This window comes from Erpetoichthys calabaricus, chromosome 9 (assembly GCF_900747795.2).
Source record: "Erpetoichthys calabaricus chromosome 9, fErpCal1.3, whole genome shotgun sequence".
NCBI classification, from domain to species: domain Eukaryota; kingdom Metazoa; phylum Chordata; class Cladistia; order Polypteriformes; family Polypteridae; genus Erpetoichthys; species Erpetoichthys calabaricus.
The window spans coordinates 143,104,206-143,122,288 of NC_041402.2; the positions used below are offsets into that span (position 1 = coordinate 143,104,206).

At 36.8% G+C, this 18,083-nt stretch overlaps 1 protein-coding gene across 4 annotated transcripts in view; it reads right to left on the reverse strand.

The window, feature by feature from the left end:
- LOC114658184 (alpha-2-macroglobulin-like protein 1) overlaps positions 1-18,083 on the reverse strand; it is a 271,971-nt gene that overhangs the window by 26,441 nt on the left and 227,447 nt on the right. For 3 of the 4 annotated variants that reach the window (XM_051932107.1, XM_051932106.1, XM_028810276.2), the window contains 7 exons: positions 16,446-16,622; positions 13,521-13,602; positions 8,803-8,959; positions 6,923-6,997; positions 6,296-6,458; positions 4,988-5,181; positions 1,611-1,826 (listed from right to left, as the gene is read on the reverse strand). The exons of the other annotated variant lie outside the window; for it this stretch is intronic. In XM_051932107.1, coding sequence (XP_051788067.1) covers positions 1,611-1,826; positions 4,988-5,181; positions 6,296-6,458; positions 6,923-6,997; positions 8,803-8,959; positions 13,521-13,602; positions 16,446-16,622 — 1,064 coding nt within the window. The remainder of the gene's footprint in view (positions 1-1,610; positions 1,827-4,987; positions 5,182-6,295; positions 6,459-6,922; positions 6,998-8,802; positions 8,960-13,520; positions 13,603-16,445; positions 16,623-18,083) is intronic. 4 annotated transcript variants of the gene reach the window in all.

The window sequence follows — 18,083 nt, forward strand, 5'->3', positions numbered from 1 at the left end:
TGTTGTGAGTTGATTATTGTGTTTCAAGAATGTCTTCTGCCGCTAACTTTGTCCGCTCTGTCTTCTTCCCTCACAGTGCCAAGAAGCAACCCAATGAGGGCATCTAGCCCCGCCCATTCCGGTCCGGCCGCCATAAAAGTCGGGCCTCCCAAGAGAAGAGAGTCCCAATACAGGCTAAAGCAAGATGCAGGATGGAGCACCATTTCCATTAAAAAAAAACTTTATTTCATGAGAAAACCCAGATCGAGGATTGGAGCTAAACCACGCATTTTTCTTTCCTTTTTTTGTTCATTTCAATTCATCTGGCAATGAATAAAGGGGGTGCATTGGTTGGTGTCCCAAAAATGCATTGTTTTCGAGACTGTTATTGTGACACCTGATCACAGTATACTTATAACTTGTGTTGAATTCTTGTTACATTTTTGCAGGTTATGTACCTTAATCTGTCCCTCAATAGCTGTCACTAGAAGACCATGACTGCACAACGACACCAGCATTTTTTTTTCTAATGAGCTGCTTCATCTAGGATATAGCATTGATGTCCTATAAAAATACTTCCAAAATACTCTTTTTTGCAGCATTTTAAGAGTGTTGCTGTTGATTTCAATCAAGTAAGCGTACTGGCTGAAAGTGCTTGAAAACTGCTGTATGCAAGAGTTTCCTAATCCACTCGCTGCTAGGTGTGAATAATGTCTTTGAAAACAATGGCAAGTAACTTTTTGAGTGGTTTAGGTCAAATGCTAAAATGCTAGAAAAATACTAAGGTGTGAATGGGCTCTCTTAACATTTTATTAAGGGCAATATTCTAACAAATGAGCTTAGTCAAAATTTATACATCAATATTATATACTAGACAAAGAGCCCGTTTCGACAATGCAAGATGAAACGGGCACGAGTTTGTTTCAGCAGTGTATGAAGAACAAATGATAAGTAACAAAGAAGTTGTTTTGTAATGATTGTAGTCCACTTTACTCATTACTGTACAGGCTTGTACTGATAGTTGATGAATTTTCCAGGCCTAAAGTATAATATTGAATGATGAATGTACCAGTACAATATGGAATAGTAATAAGTATGATATAGGTGTATTGAATGAATGTGTAATTGAATCAGAATGCGTAATTAGGCCTCGAGCTGTAGTCGAAATCGTCTTTCAGGTCTCTAGAGCTTTAATCGAAGTCGCCTTTCTCTTTGAATTTTTGCGGCCATAAATCCGCCGCCTGCCGCGATGTTGGGGTTGGATGTCGGTCTCGTAAGGTTTTTCGGGCAGCTGCGCAGAAGGCGACTGCGCATTCGGCTTCGGATGGACGTGAGTGAGTGAGTGAGGAGGCAGGCGAATTATGTATTAAGATTATGTTTCAGCGTTTGCACGATGTTAAAGGTTTTCAGAAAGCAAAATACGTTTTTAAATAAATAAATGTATTAAATGAATAATAATAAAACATTGATACCTATGAAAATTATTGTTTAAAAAAATAAAACTATAGCTTATACACTATACTTACATTTTAGGTTTTAATTTGGGTTTCTCTTTCAGAAAGTGCAAAAGTTCACTTTGCAAAAATAACAAAAGAAAACCACTTGATGTGTAAGAGATTAAAGACACTGACCTGCACAAAGGAACATACATCACCCTTTGCCTGGATGCTGTATGTCCCAGGAATTTCCGGCAGAGTCCTCTCTTGATAGAGCAGTCGATTGCTTTGGTCCAGTTGGAACTGTGCCTGAAATCCTTGTGCAGAGCTAATGGTTAGTGTGCTGGAACCATCACGTTTATAAGTTTGAGCAGCATAAAGAGCCAGAGCCTGCAGCGCTACAACTGTGTCCTGCAGAAGAAAAAATCAATAAGAATGTGGATTTTGGCCATACTCTTGGAATGGATGGTCAAGTTCAATAAGAGCTCTGAAAAGCATATCATTTTAAGACTTGCTCTATTCATACAGCCAAAAATAACTTTAAATTAGTGACCCAACTCATCTGTTTCTCTTAAAAAAGCAGGTCTGAATATTAAAGAATCTGTTGATTTTATCTGAAAACAGGTTGGCGTTAAAAGTGAGCATTGTTTGTTTACAGCATATATTGACTTCTTCTGCGTAGTTGACAAAGTGGAAGGCATACATACAGTGGATTCAGAAAATATGCAGAACCCCTCACATTGTGCACACATTATTGAATGTACACATTTCATATTTTTTTCTCATCAATCTACACTCAATAACCAATAATGATAAAACATATTTTCAGAAAGGCATGCAAATTTATGGAAAATCAAATTCTGAAATTAAAATACATTTTGTAAATACAATGTGCACAAAGTGAAGACTATTAATTTTTGATCAAAACTCTGGCCCTGATATTCATTTATAGTTATAGGAAATGCTAAAACTATTGAAAATAGTCATCAATGCAAGATGAATGGTAATGTACTTGCTGAAGTATCACCAGTATTTAACTTAATACACAGAAGGAATATGACATTTTTCATCCTCTTCATAGCTATCCTTACTTCCTCCTTGCTAATCCGTTGCATTTCCTGATTCACTATCTCCACGTTATCCTACCTCTTCTCTTCACCCTCCTCGCTTGTGAGTATGTTTCCATCTTTATCCATTATGACCTTAACCTGCTGCACATTTTTCCTAGCTCGGTCCCTCTGCCTAGCTAATCAGTACAGGTCCTTTTCTCCCTCCTTAGTGTCCAACCTCTCATACAACTCATACGCCTTTTCTTTAGCCTTCCCCACCACTCTCGTCGCCTTCTGCCTTATCTGCTCATACTCTTGTCTACTTTCTGCATCTCTCTGACTATCCCACTATTTCTTCGCTATACTCTTTATCTGTATACTCTCCAGTACTTCCCCATTCCACCACTAGGTTTTCTTTTCCTCCTTCCTCTGTCCAAATGTCACACCAAGCACTCTTTTAGCTGTCATCCTTACTACTTCTTCTGTAGTTGCCCAGCTGTCTGGCAACTCTTCACTGCAACCCAGTGCCTGTCTTACCTCCTCCCTAAACTCAACTTTGCAATCTTCCTGTTTTAACTGAAAAGAAAAAAAAAACTCAAGCAAGAAGAAAGACATATAATTCAAGAAATGACAACTATGATCGACACAATAACTTGCCTATGAGAAAGCCCTGATTTTGAAACTGGAAATTAGTTTAACCAATAATGAGAGGTTCCACCTTCCCTTATAAACCAGTTGCACTCATTCCATCAGAATATTGTCTCAGAGACTCTCTCTAGGGATTCTCTGGGTAATTCTGATGACACTCTGAGGAAACTAACAGGTGAGCAATTTGCTCTTACATCATCCTCTGAAATCAGCTCTATGAAACTAATATGCTGATGAGCCTCTCCCTTTCTGGGGAGCTGAAAATCAACAATCTCTTCACTTCTGGACCTGAAAGCTGAGATTCAGTCTGAGAAGCTAAAGATGTGTGGCAGCAGTCCGCAAAGTCTGAGAAGCAGGCATTACTTCAAGAATGGAACATCAGCATCTAAACTTGTGCCAGAAACAGTAATGCTTTTATCTCTGAAGTTGCAGATGACACAGAAAAGGGCCTAACTGAGGGAAGCATACACGCCAATGCAAGAAGAATCTTCTACTTGAACCTGGAGCAGCAACAGCTACACACAAAATTGGATATCATCATTAAAGACTTGGTACTGTAGACCTATTTATCTGTGCCAAGATAACTATAACTCTAAATAAGCAGCAAACAGCCAACCTCTCTATGGTATATGTTTATCTGTCTAGTCTGTCTGCATCTTGTTATGAGCATTACCAAAACCAAAACACTAATTAATTAACCAAATTAAATCTCTCCTCGTTTCCTACAGGGTGTAGGTAGTTCTGAAGGAGCACTGATCCATCATGCTGTAAGAAAATGAAAGCATAACACCACCTACAATGTTCCCCATCAAGGAAGAAGTTATACAAAAGTGCAGCTGGCTGTATGGACACTGATTTGAATCATTTAGATTGTTCCCTTTCTTCTACTTTTGACTCCTAGAACTTAATGCCTTGTTTCTTTGAAAATAAACATAAGTAATAATTAAATTAAAGTTTGAACGTTTTCTCAGTGAAACATGCCTTGTTTAATAATCTGCTCTTGTGTGCATGTTCAAGTGATTCATTACTTGTTTAGCTCTTTCAAAGGTAGTGACGTAATTTCTGATTTTTTCTTTAAGGTTTTATTATTGCTTGCATTTTGTCTTTTTGGAAAACTGTAGTTACAGTACATAAGCATAAAAAAAGAACTAAGTTGTAGTAGGTGATCTGAAAATAATCACTCCTCCCATCTACTAAAGGCTATTGGCCCAGATGCGTGGCTGCTGTAGGCCAATTGGCTATAATATCAAGAGAATTGCTACAGTATTGAAGTGCTCTCTAAGTGCTGTGTCTGCGCCCCTACCCATACTGCCCATGGTGCTGCTTTATAGCCGCCTTTTCACGCAGTCTGCGGCCATGTGAGGAGCATGTCCCTCTTAGTTCTGGTTCTAGGAATTCTCTACAATAGTAGGCCTCATTAGCAACAATGGTAAGTCAGAGTATAGAAAAGAGGTTCCAACAATATCCAGGCTTGAATAACATAAAGACCAAGGTGCTCATTGACAGGATTGAGGATGAGCATGCCTCCAGCTCAAAGTCCTTAGGTGTTCAAATTTGTAACTGCATGCTTTCAGGCCAGAACTCTCCTCAACAGGTGGAGAAAACTGCCCAGCATATCATTGGTACCTTGTTTCCTGCCATTGTGTGCCTTTTGGAGGTCATGTAGAAACATAGGGGACCCCTTGCACTCCAGGAAGTACAGGAGCCTAAGTTCCGCTGCTGTATTTATTTATATTTATTCTTCTAACTTCTATTTGCACTTCTGGTTATTTGAAAACCTGTATTTCATTGTCAATTGTACTGTACTGTGTTCAATAATAATAACAATAATAAGAATAATTTAATCTAATATAGACCATCTTTTAACAAAAATACCTGTGTGGATGAGAATCCTCCATATGAATTCTGCTGACGAACAAGCCATTGCACAATGCTAGAAGCGTAAGTGAGGTCAAATTCTGGGAGAGGCGGTCCAGAGAACAGTGACAGCAGCACATAAGATGTCATCTCCACCTGAACAGAGTTGATTTTTTCACCAGATCCAGATCGTTCCCAGTGTAGAAATCCATCTGCAAAGTATTTGACAATTGAGAAGTAATAATGGGTGTTTGGTGGAAAACAGTAACTAAATTATAAATTAAAAATAAGTATTGCTAAACTATCCACCAAACAATATAAATAACCAACTAAAATATTAATCTAGGGTGGCACGGTGGCGCAGTGGGTAGCGCTGCTGCCTCGCAGTTGGGAGACCTGAGGACCTGGGTTCGCTTCCCGGGTCCTCCCTGCGTGGAGTTTGCATGTTCCCCCCGTGTCTGCGTGGGTTTCCTCCGGGCGCTCCGGTTTCCTCCCACAGTCCAAAGACATGCAGGTTAGGTGGATTGGCGATTCTAAATTGGCCGTAATGTGTGCTTGGTGTGTGGGTGTGTTTGTGTGTGTCCTGCAGTGGGTTGGCACCCTGCCCGGGATTGGTTCCTGCCTTGTGCCCTGTGTTGGCTGGGATTGGCTCCAGCAGACCCCCGTGACCCTGTGTTCAGATTCAGCGGGTTGGATAATAGATGGATGGAATATTAATCTAAATTCATTAAATATAAATCAATGGGCATTGTGTTCATATTCAATAATGCACCAGTGGGACTGCAACCAAGTCCTTCTTGTTACAACCCAACAAAAAACAACATTCCCAGACTGAAGAAAATACCCCACCCTAACAGACAAAATGAATTAAACATTTTTTATTATTTAGTAACACAGTATGAATTAAATATCTTTATTCTTCACACCTTAAGGAGACCTTATAAAATGTAACATAATTTGTTCAGTTAACTAATGAATCATATTCAGAAAATGTATTAGAAATTACATTAGGATTATTACCTTAGAAAATGGATGGCTGAGTGGATGGGAGTGAACAGAGAAACAGTGAAGAACCTCTTCAGACAGAGTAAAGTAAAGGAGAGATTCAGAAAGCTTTTACAAAATCCGTGTGGTTTTAGATCAACATAGCTGTTAACTAAACAACTCAGTTCTCATTTCAGAAATGCTTTAGCATTTTTTGATTGTATCCCCCCCCTCCCCCCCAAGTCTTCCAATAACCATTCTATTGTTAAAGAATGAATTGTGCATTTTTCTTCTTTTCATAGAAAACTATCATGGATGTTCACTTATCTCTTCATGCCTTACCTTCTTTAGCAGCCACTTTGTCCAGAAAAGAAAGCAAAGAGCTTCTGGCCTCTTCATCTCTTGCCAAAGTAAACATGTAGGATAGGAGGATTTTTGTGTAAACATCAGTCACATTACTTAATGATGATCTCAGGCAAGATAGACTGTTATTTAAAATAGAATCCTGTAAAATGATAAAGAAATACTTAGTAGTCCTAAGCATTATCTGCATATTCTCAATCTTTATCTCTGTAACTGTGGATACAAAAGTCCACCTGGAAATTTCCAGAAAACCAGTAAGAATGTATTTTCATGAACCCATGGGACCAACAGCCACTTTTATGTAACACCGAGATTTGACCAAAAAATACTGAAATCATTGCCATAAAATAAGAAACATGGCATCCGTCAGCCCAGCAATCTCTGTAATTAGAAAGATTATGTAGACATAAAAAGTTAAGTGAACACAGAGGGATGTAATCAACAAGACAAGAAAAAAAATACACACCATTCATTAAATTAATGTAAAAACCCATGAGGAAAAAAATATCAAATTCTCTAAAATAATATAAAGTATCTTAAAATCATCACAGTTTAAAGACTTTTGCAGTCCATCCTATATAAATACAAAATAAATCAATTACTCACACTGAGTGGGGTTTTAAGCTCCAATAAAGCTGTGGTAATATATGCAGTTAGAGAAATTTCATCATTAATTCCACCCTAAAAGCACAACAATGATAAAATAAGGTTTATTAACTGTTATCATTAACACCTATCCAAATCATTCTATGTGACTCTGAACTATCTGTAATAGAAAAAACATGTAATCTTCCATTGTATCAATTTTGATGACTTTTGTGTAAATAAAATTTGTTTTTGCCCTTTTTTCACAATTCTATTTTGTTCTGTGTTGTGGTCCTAACCACTTTCTTACATTCTTTGTATGGTTCCCCATGTCGTTTGTGGTTTCTTTATGGCCTTTATGCCTGTTGCCATTCATGTGACACAGAGGTCACGTGACATATTGTGTTATTGTGATCCACCTATATAAGATGGTAACACTTAGCTTCTGACATTTGTGTATTAGATATATTTCCTAAAACTCACAATTCATCTAGAAAGGCCCTTCCTGGAAGACTTTAATATTAGGACCTCTTGCTTTCACATTTTTGATGTTGACCTCTGGTTAACATATCTGTTTTCAATTTGATTGGATTCCTATTCACTTTTCTGATTTCTGACCCCTACCAGTTATTTGACCTTGCTCCTGCTATTTCTTACTGTCCATTACCTGGTTGCAATCCTTTGTATTGCCTCCTAATGTTCTCATTTACTTTGAAACACAAGATGGACGAGGATCCAATGCATCATAAAGCATATCTGGCTAAACCTTTCATGGCTGCTTAAATCTTGACTGTCATTGCTTTAAGGAGATTAAGAATGTTGTTTATTAGCAACATTAGAAAAATCTAAACTTGAACAGGTCATTCAGCCCAACAAAGCTCATCAGTTCTATCCATAACTTTCTTCCAAAATAACATCAAATCTAGTTTTGAAGTCCCTAAATTCCTATTGTCCACCACAATACTTATTATATGTGTATGTAGTTCCATCAGTCAAGAAAACCTTCTTAATGTTTGTGTAAAATTTACCCTTAATGAGTGTCCAACTGTGTTTCTGTGCTCTTGAAAGTAACTGCCTCAATCCACTGTATTAATTATCTTTTTAATTTTAAACACTTCAATAAAAAAAGACCATTCACAAGTGGCTGATCACTATTTGTGTGCTTTTCTTATGTCTGTTTTATGGAGGACTGTATACTCCTGAAAATATTCACCCTATGTGTCAGTACATACTTTCACAGAATTTGGTGCTTTTCATTGACATAGTTTGTTGCAAAACTGGCAGAGAAGCCTTCTGAAGGGTATTCTGAAGAAATCGTTACTATTACTTAGATTTATGTAACTTTACTAAACAACATAGCAGTATTCTTGCCTCATTACTTTCAGAATGTGAATATTTTGTTTTTTAGGTATTCTGTATAGTGGTATGATACTCATAGGTTTTGAACAAATCTACAGTAAGGTGCGGTATAAATAATCTGATTAATGTTTAATAATGAGTCGTTAAACTAGTGTTGAAGAAACTGTAATTAAAAAAAAATCAGCTTCAATGATTTTTTGAGTAGCGCTGTGGTTACTCAGTGCGGAGGCTGACTGTGTGAAGTTTCAATGGACTCCTTTATTTGAATTTTGTTTCTGCAAGTTTCCGCCATGTGTACTGAACAGTAGATTGTTAGATGGATTGGAAACTCTAACTTGGTTTTCCTGAGTGTGGATGTGTGTGTGTGAGTGAGCCATAAGGTGGACTGGCACATTATTCAGTGTTCAATCCTGCTGTATGTCCCCTCCCAAGTACCATGCTGATTATATGGAGTTATGAAAGTGGATGGATGAAATCAGTGGATGGGTGCAATTTTTTGAACAAAATAATCTCACTGTTTGGAATTTTGTTTGTGGTCATACCTTCATTCCACTATGAAAAAGTTTCCCAACATTCTGGAAGCATCCATTTTCCAGCTGGTGTTTGCCTAACCATTTCTTGGCATCACTGATATGTGCAGGATCAATAAAGATGAAACGGCGTGCGCTGCCAAATGACTTCATCACAAATGCTGTCAGCCTGGGACACACCACAACACAAAGAGTGATAGATGTTACAAAGAAAAATAAAATGGGAGAACATTTAATAAACAATCAGTGTTCATGGCCTTTGTATACTTTTAGTTTTATGTGCAAGGAAGACTCTTGTAGACCAAAAGTTCAATATAAATTTGATTTACAGTAAATGCATAGACATTTAAATATAAGTAGACATTGACATATACTCAAAGACAAATGAGTAGTTTTTGATTACTTCATCGATTACTGTTCTATTCTAAATTGAATACCTGGCAAGTTACTAAAATTGTAAATATTACTACTAATACAGGCTATTAATTATAACCAAAGCATCTAAGTAAACTTATTGTTACACAGTTAACTCAAGCTAATTTGAGTCTTTAGTGGTAGAGACCTATAAATATTTGAAGAAAAATTAGTGAAGTGGTGGAGTGGTGGCTCTGAAGATAAGGATCTGTGCTGGTATCCAGAATGTTGCCGGTTTGAATCCCCGTCACTGCCAAAAGAGATCCTACTCTGCTGGGCCCTTGAGCAAGACCCTTAACCTGTAATTGCTCCAGGGGCGCTGTACAATGGCTGACCCTGCGCTCTGACCCCAAGGGGTATGCGAAAACTAACAAATTCCTAATACGAGAAATCGTATAAGGCGAAAAACAAAAACAAAGAAACTTAAAAAGCACACTAAATCTTGATAGATAGAAATTATGCTGATGAAAAATCTCAAGCATTAGCAAATTCTTCAACTTGTGTTTTCCTAAATTTCTAATTGTCTCAGTTAATAACAATGCAAACCTTTTGTGGCTAATAAGGTTTGTTCTGAAAGCTTCTATAAACAACTTTACTTACTTCTTAGAGTGCCAGATAATTATATACTGTAAAAATATACCTTTCATTTAAATATATATATAAATGTGTAACAGGTGAGACAGAGAGCACCCTTAGTATGAATACTGTCCTACAAATAGCTGTGTCGTGTGCTATGGAGTTTGTAGAGTGATGAGAAATAGTAGTGTGCCACTTGTGCTTCATTAGCTCTGTGAAAAATGGGTTGCACGAAAACACGTGAATGATTGGGAAAAAGGGTTATTACATTCGGCCATACCAAAGGATACAGTGTACAGAAAGTTGCCGACTTTGTTGGTATGTCAAAGCGTAAATATCCGACAGGTCTTCTAGCAGTTGCATATAATACAGTCAACCACTAATCAGACTCTGTTCACAGATTTAGGGACTGTCAGTGTGTGCCACGCATTGTGACAGCAAAGTGCTTTGCCCCCAGGCTAGAATTGCTACAGACAGTCAATTCAGGCCCACTGCAATCAATTTATAAATTAATTTTCAGCAGGGACCTGCATGCCATGGGTATCTGGAGCACAGTACCACAAAATAAATAGAAGTAATAAAGTGATAAAATAAAGGAAAGTGAGATGGCTGTTGGAAGTATTAAAATTCCTCATCATTGAACAGAGGACATCATCACTACCATTTTAAAATTATTTTGTTTTGTTTACCAGTTTCTAATTAAGTCTTTGCATTTCATTATATTTGAAATATTTCTTATAGTTTGAAAAATAAACACATCTTTATTGAAAGTTTGTGGAAAAATAACAACAGAGTGTAATTTTAAGTTATGGAGTGTGGATCATCATTTGTAATTAACATATTTTCTATTTTTTACTGAAATTTGTACCTTCTGTTGGACTGGTTTACCTGGGCTGCTTTTTTAGGCATAAGCTTTTTGTCTTCTTTTTGCCTTTTTTTCCACTGAATTGATATTTTGTACTTCATTTTTGATTTGTTAATAAATTATTTAAATATAAGAAACGGTTTTGTTTTTGTACTTTCAAGCCAGAGGTTTATTAATCCTCTTCCTTGAAAGCCATTTCTGATTAATTTAGATTTTTGAACTTTAAAAGCCTGAGCTTCATTTTGGGGCTATTTAGGAGTGCAGCCTTACTTGTGAGTTTTGTGCCAGGGTGTCTGGTGTGAGGCCAGTTTCTGAGGGTCAGGCATAGTGAATTCACGGTCTACCTAGTGATATATTGAAGCCTGCATCACTTTCACAAAACCTGACGGATCATTCACCTTCCCTTTTCAGCAGCTGTACACTATGAGGTGACATGGCTTTAAGGCATACTTAGAACAATGTGAATTGCGAACAGTGGCTTCTACTGCTCACATAAATGGCCAGGGACAGATCAAGCTGCTTACCTGTGACTGAGGTTTTTGTTGATTACCAGTTGATTATCAGTGTCAACTCCCCATCTCACCAGCTATACTCCCTGAGACTCCATGTCTAGGGCACACACATTCTTCTAGTTACTTTCAATGAGGCAATTCACATTAAATCATATAAGGTGACAATGTCTCTACTGTGCAGCACTACTATTTAAAGTTAAAACTAGTTTGCTTTGTTCTTAGGTAAAAAGTCAAGGTCAGTAGAATTCAATTAATTGAAATGCAACAGAAAAAAATGGGTTTTATGTGCTTGTTTGTTTCTGTGGAATAGCCAAAACTACCATAAACTGAGACCAGTAATTAAAAATAAAATGACTTAACCACTTGAATGGCTTGGAAACATGAAGTTGGAAAATAGCAAAGTTATAGCCGGTGTAGTGACTAACAGGCAAGAACAATTTAATCTTCTACTGTGTGCCTTCTCAGTGATCTTTACATTATCAAAAGGGCACTTGGTGAACAAAAAGAAAGCACGTACATTTTGTAATTAGTTGTCTTAATTCACTAATATTTAAGGTGAAGATTTAGTTATTTTAACTGAAACAGACTTCTCTGTTTTTCCAGCAGCAATAAAGAAATGCATGTTGGGTTACAGAGGTAGATTTTACTACACATGATACTGACAGCAATTTCATTTGGTTGAAAACAGAAGACTTTTTGCCTCTGTAAATCTAATTGCTTATGAGTTCTTTGATCAAAAACTGTGAATCATAATGATTGAAAGTATTAACACAACTAACAATTAATACTAAATGTTCCCGGATAAACATTGCGGTCTCTTAGCTCCATCGGTTTTAAATTGGAATTCAATTCTCTCAGATCTCTTCAGCATATTTTTCAATACACTGTAAAACTGAAATGTTGTGATCTTTCAAATTAAAACTTAAAGTCTTCATTTCTGAATAAAGACAAACTTAATAGCAATCCTGAAGTAAAAAATTATGTAATGTTGTATAATTCAAGTGTATTTTACACCGTGTGAATACAGTGAGTATATGCAGTGGGAATCAGCTAGGCACATTTGCCTTCTCGGATATTATATGAGATAAAATGCCTGCCCTTTAAGACATTTATGACATTTACATATTATGTGGTTAGTCCCATATGTGTAAGACAATGGCAAATGTATAGCAAAATTCTAGTCAAGTTATTAACTGTAATGTGATTTCATCAATTTAAACTGTAATATGTTACATTACTTTGTAATCTGTGGTAAAATAATTATTTCTAGTTTGAATATGCGAAAGGCATGTTTTTGTAAATTGAAACCTTTGTTTCTTCAAAGTGGACATATTTGGTACATTTTAAGGTTTTTTCATTCACCTATGGACTTGAGCACCCTCTAGCACCATTGTAAGCTGCAAGAAGAGACAAAGGTATTTTTTAAATTTATAAGGAATGATTCACTTTAGAACACAGTTTTATGTGGGAAATTTACATATACCATGATGGTGAAGAAATAATTCCAACTTGAAAAATGCCATACTTACCTTTTAAATCACATAAGCGGTAAAAAGCGTAGCTATGTCCATCCATCCATCCATCCATTTTCCAACCCGCTGAATCCGAACACAGGGTTACAGGGGTCTGCTGGAGCCAATCCCAGCCAACACAGGGCACAAGGCAGGGAACCAATCCCGGGCAGGGTGCCAACCCACCGCAGTCCATCCATTATCCAACCCCCTATATCCTAACACAGGGTCATGGGGGTCTGCTGGAGCCAATCCCAGCCAACAAAGGGGGCAAGGCAGGAACAAATCCTGGGCAGGGCACCAGCCCACCACAGGGCACACACACACACACACACACCAAGCACACACTAGGGACAATTTAAGATCGCCAATGCATGTCAGTTATGTAATTTTAATTAAATCCTTTGTGCATTTTAAATTAACACATTGCATTAACCCTTTTAAATCCATGCATCCATTCTTTATCAAATCTCCTTAAATCAGTTCAGGACTGGCAGGGCTTTTTTTTCTATCTTGGCCCATTAGGAACATGAAGTAACAATTATAGGGCATATTCACTTAGGCTTGGCCAATTCAGAAGCACCAATTAACCTAAAGCACACATCTTTGAAATGTCTAAGAAAACAGAAGTATGAAGAAAAAAAACTTCATACATAAGGTGAACATTCAACTCCAAATGGAGTGCCAGGGTTGAAATTTTAATCCATTGCTCTGAGTCTATGAGGCAGCAGTGCAAACCTCTGTGCCACTGTCACTCCCTTTTCAAAATGGCCTCCTTAACATAATTACATTCATAGTATTAAATATTGCATGACAATTGTAACTGTGCTCAGTATGCTAGGACAGACTCACCAGGTGTTGCCCGACTCATCTGAATTGCCAAATGCACTGTAAGATCCATCCGTATGTTTATAGTTTAGCTCCCTCTGGTACCCTAGAATGTAAAAGGGAATGAGTTTACACTATGCATCTTTATTAAAAGCTAAAAAATATATTATACAGTATATAGAAGTGAGTAAAAAAATATTACAAATTAAAAAAAATATTTCAAGTGGCAGTCAGTAAGAACACAAATCAAATAAAGCAGTTAAAGAGAACATTCTACACAACAATAGATTATATTTTGTTCATACACTGCTTACCTTCTGTAGCTTGTAGTGACAGGCTCAGAGACGGATCTACTATGAATCTAATGAAGCTTAAGCTTCAGGGCCCCTAATCTGAGAGGGGCCCCAAAGGAGACTTTGGTCTACTTTGCTTGAAAGTTTGGGTGTCTACTGTATGAGAAGGAATTTAAAAAAAAATAACATTAACACTAGAGTGTTATTCAGTACTCCAATTTTAATCAAAATCTGAGATGTAAGTGTTGTGGTCTGTCGTGTGGTAACCTTGTTAAAGAAGATAACAATAGTTATCCAAACCTTGTTGTTGGCTGTGAAGGGAACCACATATTAGTTTCAGTGCCTCAAAATGTAGGTCCGCCATTGGATGGCCCAAGGAAAAATTTTAAACTCTATTTTCATGCAGAACGGAGAAAAAAAATGTATAGAATAAGGGTCACGGCAAAGGTATTAAACCGTTTCTAAAGTGGTTCCCAGGATTATAAAGCCATCAATAATTGTGAGATGGAAGTAGTTTGGAACCACCAGGATTCTTTCTACAGTTGGCCATTCAGCCAAACTGAATAACTGGGCAAAAAAGGTCTTGGTCAGGGAGGTCACCAAGAACCCAATGGTCGCCGCAGCAAACCTTCAGAAGTCTTCTGCTGAGTTTGGAGTACCTGTTTGAAGGATGGCCATCTCAACAAAACTCCATCAATTAGGCATGAGGGGAAAACTTCTTTCATCCAATTAGACTAAAACTGAACTATTTGGACAGAACTCTGTCACCAGCCTATTAACATTAAAGTGGTGGCAGTATCATGCTATCGGGGTGCTGCTCAACAGCAGAGGCAGGGAACCTGGTCAAAATTAATGGAATACGTTCTGAATCTACTGTATAGTATAGTTTTATTTAAGTTATTCTATGCAGATCACCCATATTTGGAAGATCATGCTATAATTAAAAATTGAGAAAACATTAGCATCATGCTGTCATTAAAAAGTCAGTCATAAATGCAGACTGAGGTATATAGGCAGGTTTTGGTTTACGGTGGTCTCAACTTAAAACACATTTTGCAGATATAAATGAGCAAAAAACTGGAAAATTTCTACTCAACTGAATTGCAATAGATTTTCAAACAGTGATTCTTACAAACAAAGTCAAATACTTATGATGCAGATGAATACACAGCAGCCATCACTAAAGTGGAGACATAATACAGCGTCACGATTTTCAATCATTTTGTATGTTTTGCTTGCACCCGTCACAGAATGTAACTTGTGAACATAACAGACTTTGAGCAGTAGCACTTCAGTCAGTTCTCTCAATATTTATTTAAGTGGTAGGACCTGCTGCTTTCTGGCATTTAAAGTATGCGTTCAAGCTGTTCTGTTTAAGGATGTGTAAGCAATCGGGGTACTGCGACATGCTGAGCAATTCTTCAGCAGTGTTTCGCAATCATCAGTTAATGGTGGGGTTTCCTGTCTTTACTGTGTCTTTTCCAAGTTCATGAGGTGACACAACATTGTCCAAAACTGTACGACATTTAAGCATAAAGTCAACATACCCAATGTTCAAAATCTTCATTTAAATTATTTCTTATTTAAAGTACAGCAATCTTGTGTCACTGTCATTTTAATTAAACACTTTTGCAAAAATACGTAATTAAGCATGATGCAGTTTTGACAATTTCCCATAAATGGACATTTTAAAGTACCATAGAAATACAAAATGAGACTACAGCCATCCTTAGGAACGGAATACATCCGCAATCTGTATATACACTGAATACTTCCTCAAAAATAGAAAAGCATTTTATACTAAATAAAAAAGATAATTTATTTGTGCTACGGCCTCACAGCTTCACAACTGTTTAATTCTCTACTTAAAAGAGTATGGTCATCTTTTATATAATAGCCTCCATGATGTCTTGTGCATCATGGGCATGGCATCTTTGCGACCCAAAGCTCTGAAATGTAAAAAAACACACAAAGTGGCAGTGCCTACAGACAAAAAAACATACAACATGGATATAAACTGACATCATCAAAATAATTATAAAAATAAATAAACGTGACAAAAATGTAGTATTGTTTATGTCATCCTAACATTAGCATAAACAACTTCACTGACAGCATTAAGATTACTACTTGAAATATAACATTTTGTTGATTTTTGGATCTGCTATAAACCACAAAAGGCACTGATTTGCTTTGTTACAATATAAATTATTTTTTCTGTTAGTTTTGCTGTAAACATCTAAAAACCATTGGTACAGTGCAGAATCATAAATAAACTGTACTCTTGACATTTAGCGTTTCTATAGATATTATATGGTTTATAAACTTTGGACTAAAAATGTATGGTTTTTCTGTCCCCAACTTGTAAAGACGTTTTTGTGCCACTTGGATATGACTTGACCTCTAAAAACTCAGCCAATGGTGACAATGTTCAGAATTCATTCATTCCTTTTAAGACTGCATAGTGCACATTTAAGACTCAAGAGCAAAAGTCTTAACATTCTTAATGAAACTGAATGCTAAGTGAATATCTTGGTAACTCATGTAAGTACATTATGCTGTATGTAAAATTATGCATACATAAACTGATGGTTTCCTGCTCAGCTTTGAACACTTAAAATGATTTTTTTTTATTTCCTACTCCAAAGTCTCTCACCACTCTCCATGAATTGGATCGCTTTGGCTTTGATTTGTTCTGTCATCTGTCCTGTTGCTTCCAGATAGCGCAAGATGTAAATGTTAGGAGCAAAAAGCACCATATTCTGTTCTCCACACCCAAAAGGCATAGCCAGGAGTTTGTCCAGGTTTTGCATGGCTCGTCCCATCACATCTCCTACACAAAGGGACAGAAGTCAAGGGGCAGAAGTAAAGAAAATTGAGTATTTGTGCTTTCATTTTATTTTGTCATTATTTTTCAATTAGCACTTGCACGTGAAATCTAAATATTAAGAAATACAAGCCAGTTGGGAATTTATATAGATGGTAAATAAAAACAGAACCCTGGCAATATCGTGTGAAGTTATATGTCCACCTTACTATCATGGTCTCCTTGATTCCTCACCTAAAATAATTTTAACGTGTAAGATACAAAACAATTTTTATATTTATTACCTGAGAATAAACAGCATAAACAGAAAGAACAGTCAGGAAAGAACCGTGGTTGATATACAAAAACCGTAGAAATTAGCAACCAAATTATTTGGAAAATGCAAGTTTATAATTAAAATAAATTTGTCAATGCCTAAAGTAAAACAAAAATTGCTAGAGCAGTTAGGCTTTGGAAGCTAATTACAATTTTCTATTTTGAAAAGCATAGACAATTACAGTGGTTACAGAGCATATGGCTTGCACTTAAGTTAAATGGCCACCAGTCCAAGTAACCACATGTCAGTGTCATATGTCACATGTCAGTAATCAAATGTATGAAGGAACTTATGACATGTCCCCAAGAATAGGGTATTGCTTTACCCCGATCTAATCCCAATTTGTATCTAATTCAAAAGTTTCAAAGATCTTAATTTCTGCAAGTCATGAGCTTAAGCTTCACATCCTCAAGATGAGGTCCAAACAGTTTAATTTTTTTCTCTATTTGCCCATTTGTTTCTCTATTTTATACTTCATGATGTCATGCTGAAAAGCAAGCCTGGCTCCCTACTCTTGACGTCACACTTCTCCCTCCTCTTGGCCCGCTGCCTCTGTCTCGGATTTGTACAAATAAATCGGTACCGCAAGTGAACTATGATACTTAGTGCAATGAGAGAGGTAGCAAAATCAACTGGAATGTTCAAGCAAATTACAGAAAAAACTTTGGGATACAGGCCAAAATGGAAACACTGGACAGAAAAACTTAGTTAACAACAGGGAGAACATGCAAACTTTTCACAGGCTGCAATTGCCCTGGATTTGAAGCTAGGATAGGTTATGCACTGCACCACTGTGGCACTCAGTTGAAGGTTCAAATTCAATATTGGCACATCTGAAAGTGCATGTTAAGGAAATCGCCAAATGTTCAATTCTCATTTTTAAGAGCACTGTGTAATTACATTGTGAACTGCTAATAAAGTACGAAATTGTTTCTTAGGTATGATATTATGCTAATTCGCAGATACTGTCTTAAATGAAGAAAGATAATACAAGTTCAAGCAAATTTTAAGCGATTTTACTTTGAGGACAATAAAAAAGCAAGAGAATGCCACAATAAACATATCAGGATTTCAAAGGGAACGGTACTACAATTAAATAATGAATTAGTAACTGTAAAGTTCTTGGTATACATCCATATTTCTCATTTTTT